The 15,379-nt window shown below is 39.2% G+C and overlaps 2 protein-coding genes across 2 annotated transcripts; both read right to left on the bottom strand.

The window, feature by feature from the left end:
• Positions 1-2,108: 2,108 nt before the first annotated feature.
• cldn3c (claudin 3c) lies at positions 2,109-4,108 on the bottom strand. The gene has a single exon (XM_080041261.1). The coding sequence runs from the start codon at positions 3,978-3,980 to the stop codon at positions 3,330-3,332; it is 651 nt and encodes a 216-aa protein (XP_079897387.1). The 5' UTR covers positions 3,981-4,108; the 3' UTR covers positions 2,109-3,329.
• A 5,493-nt stretch (positions 4,109-9,601) lies between these two features.
• LOC307260894 (claudin-4-like) lies at positions 9,602-10,273 on the bottom strand (the record flags this gene model as incomplete). The annotated part of the gene is made up of 1 exon (XM_080041259.1): positions 9,602-10,273. The coding sequence occupies one exon, from the start codon at positions 10,271-10,273 to the stop codon at positions 9,602-9,604; it is 672 nt and encodes a 223-aa protein (XP_079897385.1).
• Positions 10,274-15,379: the final 5,106 nt, after the last annotated feature.

Below are 15,379 nucleotides of genomic sequence, written 5' to 3' on the forward strand. Positions count from 1 at the left end.
CAGATTGCAGTGAGGGAATCAGTCACCATTCTCACGGAGAACCTTCCGTTTCCTCACACAGTCTCATCAGTTTAGTTCTGAATATTGGAAATTTCCAATTTTATTACATTGGCACGTCTTTTTCTTTGAACTCTCAATGTTTCTACAGCTATTGGTCATCACAACGCATCATATTAACATTTGTTATTCCTGGGAAGTCAATTCAAGGAATGAAGATAAATAATCTTTACGTGTTACTTAACATAAAAACTGAAATGGGCAGACCTTTATTTACAGGGCAAGTAATGAGGAAATTCAATACAATAGTGTGTTCATAGCATGAACAATGACTGACTTTAGACTGTAAATTCTTATTCTAATATGTAAAATGAAATTAATTAGTGAAAACATGGCATCAAACCATCAATATTTAAATTCAATAAATAGTAGCCTATGTAACAATAAGGAGTTAATGCCAGGTAACCTTTCATCACTCAGCACTGAGACAAAACTTTTTTTCTGTCTTGTTCCTTACCCCTTTTGTTTACAGTATTTTTTGATTGCTAAACCACAGTGGGCACAACAACAGTATGCAGAGCAGCGGTTCATTCGGGCCAAACTCTAGCTCGTTTTTCATTGATTAAACATAATTTTCAAAACTCTACACACCTATCTCATGGCTTAACCACAACCTGCACAACACTGTGGATTTCCAGCACTTTTTTTCAAACGCTAACACACTACTGCCACATCTGTAAACCACACATTCAAAACAGAATGAATGCCTAGTGCATTTCAAACACTGCAGATTGCAATTTCAACTGAAACACTAAGAAGGTGTCTTGTTTTAGACTTATATACAGTATAAAGGGAAAGCACAAAAATATATATTTTTTTGTAAATGGACCAATGAAGACAGGTTGTTGGAGGGAGAAGAGTGGCAGTGAGAGTGTGGATGTGTGGAGGAAGACAGAGCTGTAATGTCTGATGAAATACAGTAAGGCTACACTGATAGACCCTGTTGTGAATCATGGTCTCTCATTGAGAGAGGCAGGGTTGAGAGTGCAACCCAATCTGCAAAAAAGTTGCATCTGTAATACGAATTTTCCAGCAAACAAACAGCTTAGAGTTGCATCCTTACAGTAAATGACAACATTACAGGATAGATTTCTGTATTACAATTATAGAATATTTACACAGATAAATACTACATTTGGAAATGTTTTCAATAAAATATACAAAATGTGTATCTATTGAAGCAAACTTCTGATTTTCATTTTCCTAAAAAAAACTGGTATGTTATAAAATAAACTATTTCATTTGAAAGAATTTCACCCTTTCATCAAAGAAAATATTACGTAATTTGTGAGAAATAACTCAAATTATTCAAACTGTAAAGATTAAAAGTTTGTAATTTATGTATTGGGGTTTGATGCTAGTGTTTGCACTCTGAGCATATTCTGAGTGACAGTGTGTGTTATCTCAGTGAGGCTGGTTCATAGTGTTTGCTGCACTGAGCCTATTTTGCAGGTGAAGTGAACTGTTCAGCTCCAGTGACTGTTGGTAGTGCAGACTGTAGTTAGAGTTTTGCACATTGAGCTACAGTTGTGCCCACTGTGGGTTAGCAATCGAAAAAAACTGTAACACTATCACTATACTACAACACTGCAGCTGTAGTGGTGATTTTATGTGTGTGCCTGTTCAATATTTTATTTAGTTTAATTTCCTTTCCTTAGCCAAAAGAACAGCCACATTTTTTCCCCTCTTTGACAGATACTGCATGTGGCAGCCTAAAGCCATATTGAAGCCACCACACCTAAGCCTTATTTTGTGCTGGCTTAACTGATGTATGAATTTAACTCAGATGTATTGCTGGGTAAACAGAGTAACACAACTCCCAAAGCCCAACCCAGCATTCAAATACTATTATCTATTTGATTTGGGCTGATCCTTTTTTTTCTTCACACATGCTTTGTGATGTGCCATCTGTATTTTGTTATTGCTCAGAAAAGTCTCTTTTAAAACTAAAGAGAGAGAGAGAGAGAGAGAGAGAGAGAGAGAGAGAGAGAGAGAGAGAAACAAAGAAAAACAAATCACACATCATTCTTAATATGAATTTAATTGAAATAGTTTACACATTAAGTATTTTTATATACAAATCCAATGTTGTAAAAACGTTTGAGCTACATGAAAGTTAAAAAACATTTTAAACAACATAAATTCTTAATTTAAATAGAGGGAGAGGAATTACAGAAATATTTCATTTCTACACACAAAGCACACAATTTTAATCTAGAAACAAACATCCTACACCAGCTGTACTCGTGTTCCCTCAGGGTGTCACACACACACACACACACACACACACACACACACACACACACACACACACACACACACACACACACACACACACACACACACACAAACACAAACACTCAAGAGGTTTCAGTGTAGTTTGACTCTTTGTTTGACTTACAGAGGACCGTATAAAAGGAACAAAAATAATAAACTTTATAAAACAGACAGTGTTTAATTGCATTACAAGCACAATACAGAAATATTATATTAACTCACACATATGGACACATTAACTCTTCCATGTCCTCAAAACAGTGAAACAGTGTGAAAGAAGATAACATTGTTACCTGGGGCAATATCATGGATCCATCTTTAGTTTCAGTCTCAGCAGAAACCCTGCTAAGCAAGCACATGCAAAACAGACACACGCACACACTGAACAATCACACAACCAAATCCATGTAAACCGAGAGCTGGCTGTTCCTTGTCATTGTCAGTGGAGTGACACAGAGTTTTAACAGAAAGTTTCTGTGAAACGCGACACCAGCTGGCCAACAGCTAATGATAGAGCGACACACACACACACACACACACACACACACACACACACACACACACACACACACACACACACACACACACACACACACACACACACACACACACACACACACACAAAATAAGAAGTTGTTTTCAGATTGACATAATGCCACAAAAGTTTCAGTAAAAATACAACATGAACTAAAGTAAAGCATTTCAAAAGAATAAATCTAATCTTTCCTTGAAAGGTGCTCTTGTCTTCACAAACTGAACATGTGAGCCTCTTGAACCAGTCACACCTGCTGGATTATAGCAGAGCAAAGCCAAAAGCAAAGCAGAAAGAGCAATATTTGCACCTATGATTTGAACACGCATCTTCATCTCGGAGTCTTTTCGGGGTGTTGCCCCTGTGGTTTCACACAGCAAAAAATAACACACACAAAAAACATCACAAACAACAAATATTTTCATTTGACTCTATACTGCCCAACCTGAATCAGTCTGGCAACTTAAACGTAGTCTTTCTTGTCGTACCCTGCACCTGCGCTGGCGGTGCGCGGGGCTGAGTAGGCCATGCGGGGCGGCTTGTACTGCTTCTCTTTTGGCGGGCAGCTGGTGCACAGCATGGCCCCGCCAATCAGGAGCAGGGCGGCCGCTCCCCAGCCGATGTAGAGTGCTGCCCCCAGCTCCCTCCGCTGCGCGCTGGTCAGGATAGGGTTGTAGAAGTCCCGAATGACCACGCTGGCCGTCCAGGAAACTGGGATGAGGACCAGAAGGCCGCCGAGGAGGAAGAAGATTCCGGCGATGATCATGACTTTGGACTTGGACGGCTCGTCTTCGATGCAGTTGGTGCACTTGGCGCCGACGATGGAGATCAAGACCCCCAGCACCCCAAGTATGATGGAGATTATCATCATGGCTCTGGAGGCCTGCAGCTCCCGGGGCAAGGCAAGCAGCGAGTCATAGATCTTGCACTGCATCTGGCCCGTGCTCTGGGTCACGCAGTTCATCCACAAACCCTCCCAGATGGTCTGAGCGGTGATGATGTTGGCACCAACGAAGGCCGTCACCCTCCACATTGGCAGGGCACATGTCACGATGGCAATGATAAATCCAATGACCCCAAGGGCGATGCCCACGATCTCCATGCCCATCGACATGGTGGCTCTTTTGTCTGCTGCGAGTCCCCGGGATTTTAAACAAACAAAACCCTTCAGATCGCAGTAAAAACAGTCTCCTACTCTGTTGTTCAGCCGTCCTCGGAAGAGTGTGAGCACCTGTAGTAGGGATGTGATGTGGCTTTGAGATGCTGCCACGGAAACAAGAGATCCTTTATACCTCATGGGAGCGAGGAGGAGTCCCCATGGTGATGATGTCAGCAGGAGGCCGTCTTCACAACACACACAGAAACACACCACCTGTGTACATACAGTGGAGGAGGGGAGCTGGATGCAGGGCGGGTAGGGATGTGATGTTGGAGGGTCTGTGTGTCTGTGTGTTTGGCTGGTGGGGGTTGGTCACTGGTAGGATGGCAGCTTCTTGACTTCCAAGGAAAATCAACACTACAAACCTGTTTTCTCACAGGAATCATCATCTCCTCAAATTATGTGGTGATGATTTCATTGGAATGGGTGAAGCCAAGGTGCAGTATGAAGTAGATAAATGATCGAATCACTACCTGCTACCTCAACAATGTTTTACATTAACAAAGATCCATATATATGTATGTCTCAATCTGTATTTCACCGCACACTTTTGATCTTGTCAACTCTGCACAATTGTGATTGAACCCATTTTAAAAAATGGACAATTGGACATATTTCTCTCTCAGATAATTGTATTGTAAATATTCTTTTGATTTTTTTTAAGATGGCTTTTACGTATATTCTCTAGGTTTATGTCAATTGTGTGCACAGCAGATTCCTTGTACGTGAGAAAATACTTATTCTGATCTTATCATGAAGTTCTGTTTTAAATGCAAAGTCACAAAACAAGAAGAATGAAGTTCCCTAAACATAAATGCTGGCTTACAGACTTGCAGCAGTTACCTACAGTGGAGCAAAAAGAGAGGTAGCGTCAGCCTCTGGCTACTTATAAGACCTGGGAGTAAGCATAGAAACATGAACACACACTCGGGCCCTAAGTAGACTCCTGTCCCTCTGTCCCTACTTCCTTGTTTAAGCCGTGTGGTTTTCTCAAACATTCAGGATTCAGTGTTAGGAAAACAAAGGCTGGAAACCGGAATAACTGCACCAAAAGCAAATATGAGCAGAGAGAAAACATAATAGGTCGGTTTCCAGACACCTTTAGCATACAGACAGTGTGATCTTCCCAGTATCGGTTAAACTCTTTACTCTGACCAAACAATTTCTGGACAAATATACGTTTGAGTTTACTCTGGCTCAGGGAAAAACCCTTCTCAAGATGAGCCAGTAAAATGTAAATGTATACATTCAGAAAATGAGGTACAGTACATCTGTTTAAGCAAAAGGAACAAGTTACAGTTTTTTTTCGATCGCTAAACCACAGTGGGCACAACTGTAGCTCAATGTGCAAAACTCTAACTACAGTCTGCACTACCTACAGTCACTGGAGCTGAACAGTTCACTTCACCTGCAAAATAGGCTCAGTGCAGCAGACACTGTGAACCAGATTCATTGAGATAACACACACTGTCACTCAGAACATGCTCAGAGTACAAACACTAGCATCAAACCCCAATACACAAATTACAAACTTTTAATCTTTACAGTTTGAATAATTTGAGTTATTTCACACAAATTACGTAATATTTTCTTTGATGAAAGGGTGAAATTCTTTCACATGAAATTGTTTATTTTATAAAATACTAGTTTTTTTAAGGAAAACAAAAATAAATTAAAATCTGAAGTTTGCTTCAATAGATACACATTTTGTATATTTTATTGAAAACATTTCCAAATGTAGTATTTATCTGTGTAAATATTCTATAATTGTAATACAGAAATCTATCCTGTAATGTTGTCATTTACTGTAAGGAAAGGCAACTCTAGGCTGTTTGTTTGCTGGAAACTCTGTATTACAGATGCAACTTTTTTGCAGATTGGGTTGCACTCTCAACCCTGCCTCTTTCAATGAGAGACCATGATTCACAGTGTAGCCTTACTGTATTTCATCAGACATTACAGCTCTGTCTTCCTCCACACATCCACACTCTCACTGCCACTCTTCTCCCTCCAACAACCTGTCTTCATTGGTCCATTTACAAAAAAATATATATTTTTGAGCTTTCCCTTTATACTGTATATGTTCACTAACAAGTCTAAAACAAGACACCTTCTTAGTGTTTCAGTTGAAATTGCAATCTGCAGTGTTTGAAATGCATTAGGCATTCATTCTGTTTTGAATGTGTGGTTTACAGTTGTGGCAGTAGTGTGTTAGCGTTTGAAAAAAAGTGCTGGAAATCCACAGTGTTGTGCAGGTTGTGGTTAAGCCATGAGATAGGTGTGTAGAGTTTTGAAAATTGTGTTTAATCAATGAAAAACGAGCTAGAGTTTGGCCCGAATGAACCGCTGCTCTGCATACTGTTGTTGTGCCCACTGTGGTTTAGCAATCGAAAAAAACTGTAAACAAAAGGGGTAAGGAACAAGACAGAAAAAAAGTTTTGTCTCAGTGCTGAGTGATGAAAGGTTACCTGGCATTAACTCCTTATTGTTACATAGGCTACTATTTATTAAAATAAAATATTGATGGTTTGATGCCATGTTTTCACTAATTAATTTCATTTTACATATTAGAATAAGAATTTACAGTCTAAAGTCAGTCATTGTTCATGCTATGAACACACTATTGTATTGAATTTCCTCATTACATTAGTCTTCATTGGTCCATTTCCAAAAATATATATATTTTTGAGCTTTCCCTTTATACTGTATATGTTCACTAACAAGTCTAAAACAAGACATCTTAGTGTTTCAGTTGAAATTGCAATCTGCAGTATTTGAAATACACTCATTCTGTTTTGAATGTGTGGTTTACAGTTGTGGCAGTAGTGTGTTAGTGTTTGATAAAAAGGTTTGGTCCAGCTGCAGCCCCGGAGACAAGTTACCCTGGCGTGACAACAACACCCAGGCTTGACGGAAGTAACTGTATAAATAAAATCTACAGGTAACGTCCGTCACACCAGTTACTTCCGTCACGCCTGGGTGTCGTTGTCACGCCAGGGTGCTTGTCTCCGGGGCTGCAGCTGGATACTATTGATAAAAAGTGCTGGTTTTGAAAATTGTGTTTAAGCAATGAAAAATGAGCTACAGTTTGGTCCGAATGAACCGCTGCTCTGCATAGTGTTGTTAGAGTTTTGCACTTGTCGCTCCAGTTGTGCCCACTGTGGTTTAGCAATTGAAAAAAAATGTAATTGCGGCTAGACTTGAGGGGAGTCATACTTGTAATTGACATGAAAGGTGTTAAAATGGATTTAAGAAAGTATGCTCATAATTACTTTTTGTAGGAATTAATATATGTCATTTGTGTTGGCATTATCAATTGGAAAATATAACAGGGTAACTTCTACCTTTGTGAACTATTGTGGAAACATCATTCAGATAACTCTCAAAGACTGATATACTGTGTTTCAAGGGGCTATGGATGATCACCACATGGAGGGTTTGAATACAAGGCCAATCCAATGTTTTTGTCATACACAAAAACACTTGTTTAAAGAAGAATGTCCTCACAAATGACAAATGTCCTCACATGGTGAGTGTGGAGCCCATAATAATTATCACAAAACAAACCCCAAGGGGAAGAAGAACAGGGGAGCCTGTTTGTGTGGCCGTGTGAGCATCTTCATGAATGTTTATGTAACAATATCTGTTGGTGCATCACTACTGAGATAATAGTAACCTTTAGGCTACATGTACCAGCACACCTGTGTTGACCTAAACAAGCAGACTCATGGAGCCAATGCATGTTAAACTAAGACACAACTGTATGGACTTATACTATACTGTCACCAGTGGTAGAAAGTAACTAAATCCATTTTCCTAAGAACTATGTATTCTTCAATTCAACACTTCTACTTCATTTCCTGCTTTTACCAATTGCAACCTCATGCATTCATTTTTATAATGCAATAATAATACAGTAAACATTATTCGAAAATGAACCATCCTGCACAACAACATACTTTACATTTTAATACTAGGCCTTCGTATTAGGCCTATATTTCTTTATTCTTTGTATTCTTAATCAAGTCCAAATTTGAATACATGATTTTTACTTGTATCAACATCTTTCTACTTTGTGTTTGTTCATTCCTTCCTTCACAACATGTTGTCTGGTGGGGTTCGGTATGTCCACAGAGGATTAAAAAAATTCTAAAATAAAATGTTTTTTGTTGCCCGGATGTTGAAAGGTGTTTTCAGTGTTGTTCAGAGGGCCAATTCTAATCTCCCTGACTGCTCTGCTGGACCTGAGCACACCTGCTGGTACACTGAGGGATGATTTGACTATTCAAAACAGGAACGAGTTGCTATCTGTGGCTCAGACACTGAGTCACCCACTAAACAAAAGGGACTTCCCTGTTCATAATCTGAATGAAATCAATTTGTCACATGAAACTCTGACGCGAGGAAGTTGTTTTTAACTCTCTAAAACATCACTGACACCTTTATTGTGTTGTTGTTGTTGTTACCAAAGTTTAAAAAACCAAGGAAGGTAATATGAAAATACAACATTTTGAGGATTTTCTGCTTATAATCTGTTAAACATATGTTTCATCATCTGATTTAATGTAAGTTTTTGTTAATTAGAATTTCCACTTTTGTTTGTCATATAATCCTCTACTATCAGTATTATAAACATTCAATTATCATCATAATCATTGTTAAGTCTAACTAGGATAAAATAAGATGGCATAATGTTTTACTATAAAAAGTCTTTATTACTTCATCATTTAAGAGATTTTGATAATTTTAGTGGTTATCTTAAAACATATTCCTCATACATTTGAATAAAACTCAAGACATTTTCAAATTTTTGGCAAACACATTCATGTTAAAACAACAAAAGACAAATTATACAAAAGCATCTTAGCAACATAATGCGCAGTTAACGTTGATAAAAATGAAAAAGCTTAATCACTTACACACTGGGTCACTTTATCCAAAAAACTGTTTGGCAAACCATTTTACAAAAGTTATTTGTTTTACAGTCCACTATGTTGACCTTGCTTTGGAGCCCAAACTGATGCAATATCTGTCTATATCTTGTCATAATAGCAAGAAAAATATCATCCCCCCAGAAAAAAAGAAAGAAATGTATAACTCATGTCAAACTGTCACAAAAGTGTCTATTTGCCTAGTTTCCACTATGATATATACACACTGATCAGCACAATGTAAATATTATGAACGTTAATAATAAATATACATGGGATAAAGTCTCCTCACTGAACTAACCACATGGAGCATATTTTCTATTTCTCTATCCTCTTAAAGTTTATCGTCTCCCCTGTTTGCTTTACTGTGAGCCTTGGAAATCATATACAGCGCCACCAAACATCTTAGAGCTTCCAAACCAATTTCTTTAAAGTATCAAAAAGCATCCTCAAAAACCGTAAAACCCTTGGTTTGGCTCTGTTGTCAATCTCTATTTTACAAATTGGTTGCAGTTAAGCCAGTGTAATGATGTGTATTTAGCTACATTTCTGTACTGAAAATATACAAATAAGAAGGACATGTTAAAATGGAATGAAATAAGTCACAATCCTTCGTAATGCCCCCCTTTGTCCTGTCCTCCTCCCTTACACATAGTCCCTCCTGTTGTAGGAGTTTTGAGCGATTGACCTCGGTGCGGCGGAGTATGCCATACGACTCTGGGGGTTTATGTTGTACCTCATGGGTTTCTCTTCCCTTGGAGGGCAACTGCAGCAGAGGATGGACCCGCCAACTAGCAGCAGGGCTCCGGAAGCCCAGCCCAGGTACAGCGCCGCCCCGATCTCCATCTTCTGACCCGCCAGGACGAGGGGACTGTAGAACTCAACCACAATGGTGTGTGCAGACCAGGAAACAGGCACTATCTGCGTCAGAGCTGCTGTGATGAACGCCCCGCCTGAGGCAGCCATCACCCTGGCTTTAGCCCCGTCGTCCTCGATGCAGTTGGTGCACTTTGCTCCCACCATAGAGATGAGGAGAGCCACCAGCCCCACCACGATAGAGACCACGGTCAGAGCCCTGGCAGCCTGCAGGTCCTGAGGCAGAGCCAGCATGGAGTCGTACATTTTACACTGCATTTGCCCCGTGCTCTGAAACACGCAGTTCATCCAGAGGCCCTCCCAGTACACCTGAGCTGTCACTATGTTGGCGCCAATGAAGGCGGATACCCTCCACATTGGCAAGGCACAGCTGATCACACACAGCACCCAGCCGAGCGCTGACAGAATGACGCCGACCAGTTCAAGTCCATAAGACACCATCGTGCACCAAGAGAAGTGCCCCTCCTTGGATCAAAAGCTCTTGTATTTGTCCTTCTTTGAGTCTTCTCTTGGTTACTCTTGATTGAACCTTCTCTTTCTTACGGTTGTCCTTGCTTCCCTTTTCACCCACTCAATATCTGAAGTTGTGGAGCTTTATTTCCTCCTGGTACGCCTCGTCCTCAAGCTGTAGCTACTGCATCTGCTGCTAAATCCAGAAGTGTTGATTTGTCACAGTGTGCTTCCTGTACAAACTCTCTGCTTGGTGTACGTGCCCGCTCTGATGTAGCTTTCTTCTGTCCTGCTGCTGTTAAGGAGTTGACGACCCTTATCTGTTTATTGTTTTATTACTTCGCAGTGAGGCCCTCCTAACAGGTGACATCACTTGCTAAACCAAGCCAATCAGAAGACAAGTCCTGGGCATTGGCCTCATTTACCACCTGGGTGTGTTGGTTCTTGTTTGTGTGCTTTTTCAGATGAAAAGTATTTTTATGGTTTAACCTTTTGCCCATGGTAGCTCTGAGTGTGTTTGCTTTATTGCTGTCAGGAGGTAATAAGTGACCAAGGCAACGCTTGTTATGTGGTTGATAAGTGACCACATCAGACTGTAACAGATATATAAACATGTATTCTAAGCTCGTATTTCCAAAGAGTGCGATTTTGTGTAAGAGATAAATGAAGAAAAAAAAACTTACACATATTTTACTTTTAGCAGGCTCTCTCAATCGGTTTGTTTTCCGTTTTATATTTTATTCCTGTTTTTTTGTGATGTTTTTATAGCCTCGACTGAAATATGATTTCATAGTTTCTATAGCAGGAACTACTACTACACTGGGTCACACAGTCTCTGGGTAATTAAACAGTAAAATGTAATGACAAATGAGTTAATGACAAACTAGAAAATGCTCAAAATATATTTTATAGACATGTGTTAGCTACATGGCCTCTGTGAACCATCTGTATCAGTTTTGAAAAGAAAATATGGGTCATACAAGTTCTTTGTTTTCCTGTTTGGGACATTTTATGACATGAAAGTTTATGCAACAACAGTATGATGAAGGCGTATGCTTAACTGAAACCTGAATTTCATAAAAGACCCATGTCCAACAACGTCTAAATGGTCCCCTCTCTGTTTGTGCCCATTGGTAAGAAAGAGTTGCAGGTGTTTAGTTTATTTACTAAAGGTCTCTGTAATATTCTAAAATAACTGGGCACAGTTGTTGTACAAATATATACTGTTGGGGACTCTTGTCAGTTGCGTATTCATACACATTTCCCACACTATTGACATAAGCTCAACGGTGTATGTGAGGTCCTTTTGGATTACAATAGAAGTCTCTGGCACTGAGGAATAATCCATATTAGGCTTTGTATACACAAAGAGAATACTTTGTTATGAGATCAATGATCCAAAAATGTATTTCTAATATTTTCAGACTTGTTTTTTTATGTCCTTCTCAAGACAGTATACAGAAATATGATGAACATAAAACCCAGGAGTGAGGGCAAGGCATAAACAGGGTCCATTACAATGGTGCAAACAAAGCTATACTACAAAAAACAACAATCCAATTTTATGAAGCTACTTCTCCTTTTATTTTTTGCGCAGTTGTGGATTGACTTCTTTCCCTGTATTATACGCTACTCCCTGTATTTTACTAGTGGTTTCGCCAAGGTTTTCAGGAAGTAGACAGACCCCCGTCATTGACAGGCGGCTGAGTGAAACGTTGTGTTACTTTATTAAAATTAATAATTTCTCAGATTTTGAAAATATTTATGGAAAAATGTGATGTGTAGCCTACACAACGTGAAAATATATATAACATTGGTTATGTCTTTTTGTGAAATTTGAATGCAAAATCTTTACATATTTCCCCTTTAAGTTTTTGCTGGTACTTGAAAATGAGATAATGTTGACTTACTGGTGGATTCTGGTTTCTCGCTGTAGTAAGTGTAGATCCATGTGCAGTGTGTCTGCATAGATTTGTGTTCACTACAGGGCAACTATCACATTCTGGCACACTTGTATACGTACACAATATCACACTTCAATATTAGACAAACACATCCGCTGAAGAATGGCTCACCAATTAACCGCGATAAGATAAAGCAAGATAAAAGGCAATTCATTGTAGGTTATCTTGGTAAGGAAGGAAAGAAACAATCGCCCAACTATTGAAATCATAGTGTCAATACTATCAAATTCTTTGTTTGCATGCTAACACAAGACATTTTTGTTGATGGAGCCACTGCTCGACAGCACTGCTACAGTGTGCCCTCCAAGCCGATAGACATGTCATGCACAATGACATGTCTATCGTCTTATAAAGTTGTCATTGTAGACTTTTTTTTTGTACACAGCAAAAATTATTCTATTCACTCTGCCTCATGATCCTTTTTGGATTCCTCCCAAATATGTGTCTCTATATGTGCTTAATCCTCCTTTGCATTTACTAGCTAGTTGCTAACTTTTCCTGTCTGCTGTTAGCTACTGCTAAAAAGTGAAAAAACACTTCAGTCAGACTGAAGACATTTTGCCAAAACCAATTTGAACTGCTGATACATTTGGAGATGAGGGCATGATTCAGTGAGCAAACAGGCTAGATATTAATGTTGCTCTTTGTTTTTAAATTTGGAGCTTGGATTAATTTCTGAACAGTAGGCTCATTTCCATGCTACTGAATCAGTGTTTTGCTTATTAACACTTCAACTCCACAGATATTTTCCACAAAAGCAGATATGTGCAGTGAAGTGAGTTTCACTGAACGGCTCAATATCTCACATGGGTTGATAATTGAGTTTCGCTAAGCAGAGGGATTATCTATTTCTCTGTTGTTTCCTTGTGTGCACCCTGGATTTGTTATAGGTGTGACTCTTCCTCCGTTACTGCTCTGGAGGAAAAAAAACATCCAAATCCAAATTGTTGACTGGAAATGGTATTTTAGAGGGAAACTGTACCAGGTTTATCTATTTGGTTAACTGCCAAGAGAAAGTCAGATAGTGTACATGCATTGGTCTGCAACTATACTGCCAACTCATTGAACAAACTACCCTACTAACCTTTTAACCTTCAACTTTTATTTTAATTTATTTATCAATATCTAGTATAGTATTAAAAAAATTCTCTATCAAAACATTGGTAGAGGACAAAAGTTGTGGTGAGTATTTGGTGCATTATTCACTTTATAAATTCAAAATGGTGTTGTTTTGAAGTATTTTAGAGGATACAAGCCTTTTAAATCCTTTCTAAAAGCCACGCCATGATTCAGTCCGTGATTTACCAAAAACATGAAAAAGATCAAGCTTCAAGTCAACAACAACTTTAATGTTGTGTCCATACCACATAGACCAAGTCATAACAAATACTTTTTGTCAAAATCACATTCAAACCAGTATTTATTTTTGAAGTATCTCTGAACCAAACACCAGCCATTGATTTAAAAAAAAGTCCATTTCAAATAAAGACAGCTTTAGGGCATTGTTCGGTGGTTTGCCTTTACATAAGTGGACTCTCAGTTACTAAGTAATGAGCTCTTCAAAAGGTTGGGAGCCTTGGAGTTAACGGCTGCTTAGAGATTCATGAACAAATTTAAAGAGACACTGTTAAAAGTTCTTTGAACTTTGGGTGATGATGCCACACTTTGATAACCACCCAGAACATCCTACCTCCTATTTGTGTGTAGAGAAGAATCACAATTAATCAAACAAAAATACTAACAAAAAGTTTTGTTTTATTGCTGCATCATGAGACATATCAATTTAATGTACAAGTTAGATGAATCTTTGTGATGGCAGTTTATGGCACAAGTATTTACACACACACACACACACACACACACACACACACACACACACACACACACACACACACACACACACACACACACACACACACACACACACACACACACACACACAATGAAGTTTTTTTAGAAGTAGAAGCTGCTGCCTCCCTTTGGGCAAAGCTGAGAACAGCAGACAGAAAAAGCTAAACTTCAGAGAGCTTGTCATTTTTCTTTCATGTCAGACTTACAACACTTAAAAGTTGCAAAATCTGCACCCATACATCGTATATCATAGCACTTGCACTTACACTGAACCCCTCTTTGTTGCCCTGTCCCTCTCGGCCCACATCAAATTCATACATATATCCTGCATGAGCTCTTTTCCCTGTGATCTTTCTCTGAACAAAAAAACTCATATGTTCACACACACACAATCGGCGTTCAGTCTGATTCACAGAACACACACAGTGTGAACTTAACAGAGTTCAAAGTTGACATCAGCCTTTTTTTCACATGGCCTCTTCATCTTTCTCTTAATTATTCTGTTCCCAATACATCCTGTTTGTTCTAATCCAATTTCCTAACCTTAGAGAGTGTACCACCATTAAAGCAGCTCCGAGTAACATTTAAATATCTTTTAAACAGCCTCATGTTTCCTCTCATAATCATAAATTACCTTTAACAGCAAACGAGACCATCAGTGAAAGACATTTTTATATAGTTTTTATTACTGCTTTTGGTCTGGTCGTACATCCAGTCCGATTTTCGGTTCGCTCGTTCAGGCTCTATGGTCACATATCCGTATTGGTCACAGATTTCAGTGTGGCGCTGCAACGCGATTTGAGAAGCCTATCCCTCCAGGTGAGGGAAGGGGAGCGGGAGCCTTGTTTCAGACAGTGATTTGTCGTCATAATGACTGATAACGGGGCTGAACCATCAAAGAAAAAAAATAAAATGCAATGAAGAAAAGCTAAAAGGGAGAGTGATAGGCGGGCGGGAGGGCGTTAATTTCACGGGAGCGCGGACTTCAGTGTTTACTCCTAAATGAGTGAGCGGTAGCCTACTAAAACAAAGTTTACTTTGCCTCACCAGCATCATCAGATGACCATTATTTATCTGAAATAGTCATTATTTACGAGCGGGCCTTCCTCAATGACCTAACCTTATACAGGTCATTGAGGTTACTCAATTGGGTTCCAGCAATCTTGCTAGACGAGCAGGAGGGCGCTGCCAAGCAACGTATACACAATTTCACGGGAGCGAACTGCAGTGTTTACTCCTAAATGAATGAGCGAAAGCCTACTAAAACAAAGTTTACTTTGCC

This window comes from Ammodytes marinus (assembly GCF_949987685.1).
Source record: "Ammodytes marinus genome assembly, chromosome: 14".
NCBI classification, from domain to species: Eukaryota; Metazoa; Chordata; class Actinopteri; order Uranoscopiformes; family Ammodytidae; genus Ammodytes; species Ammodytes marinus.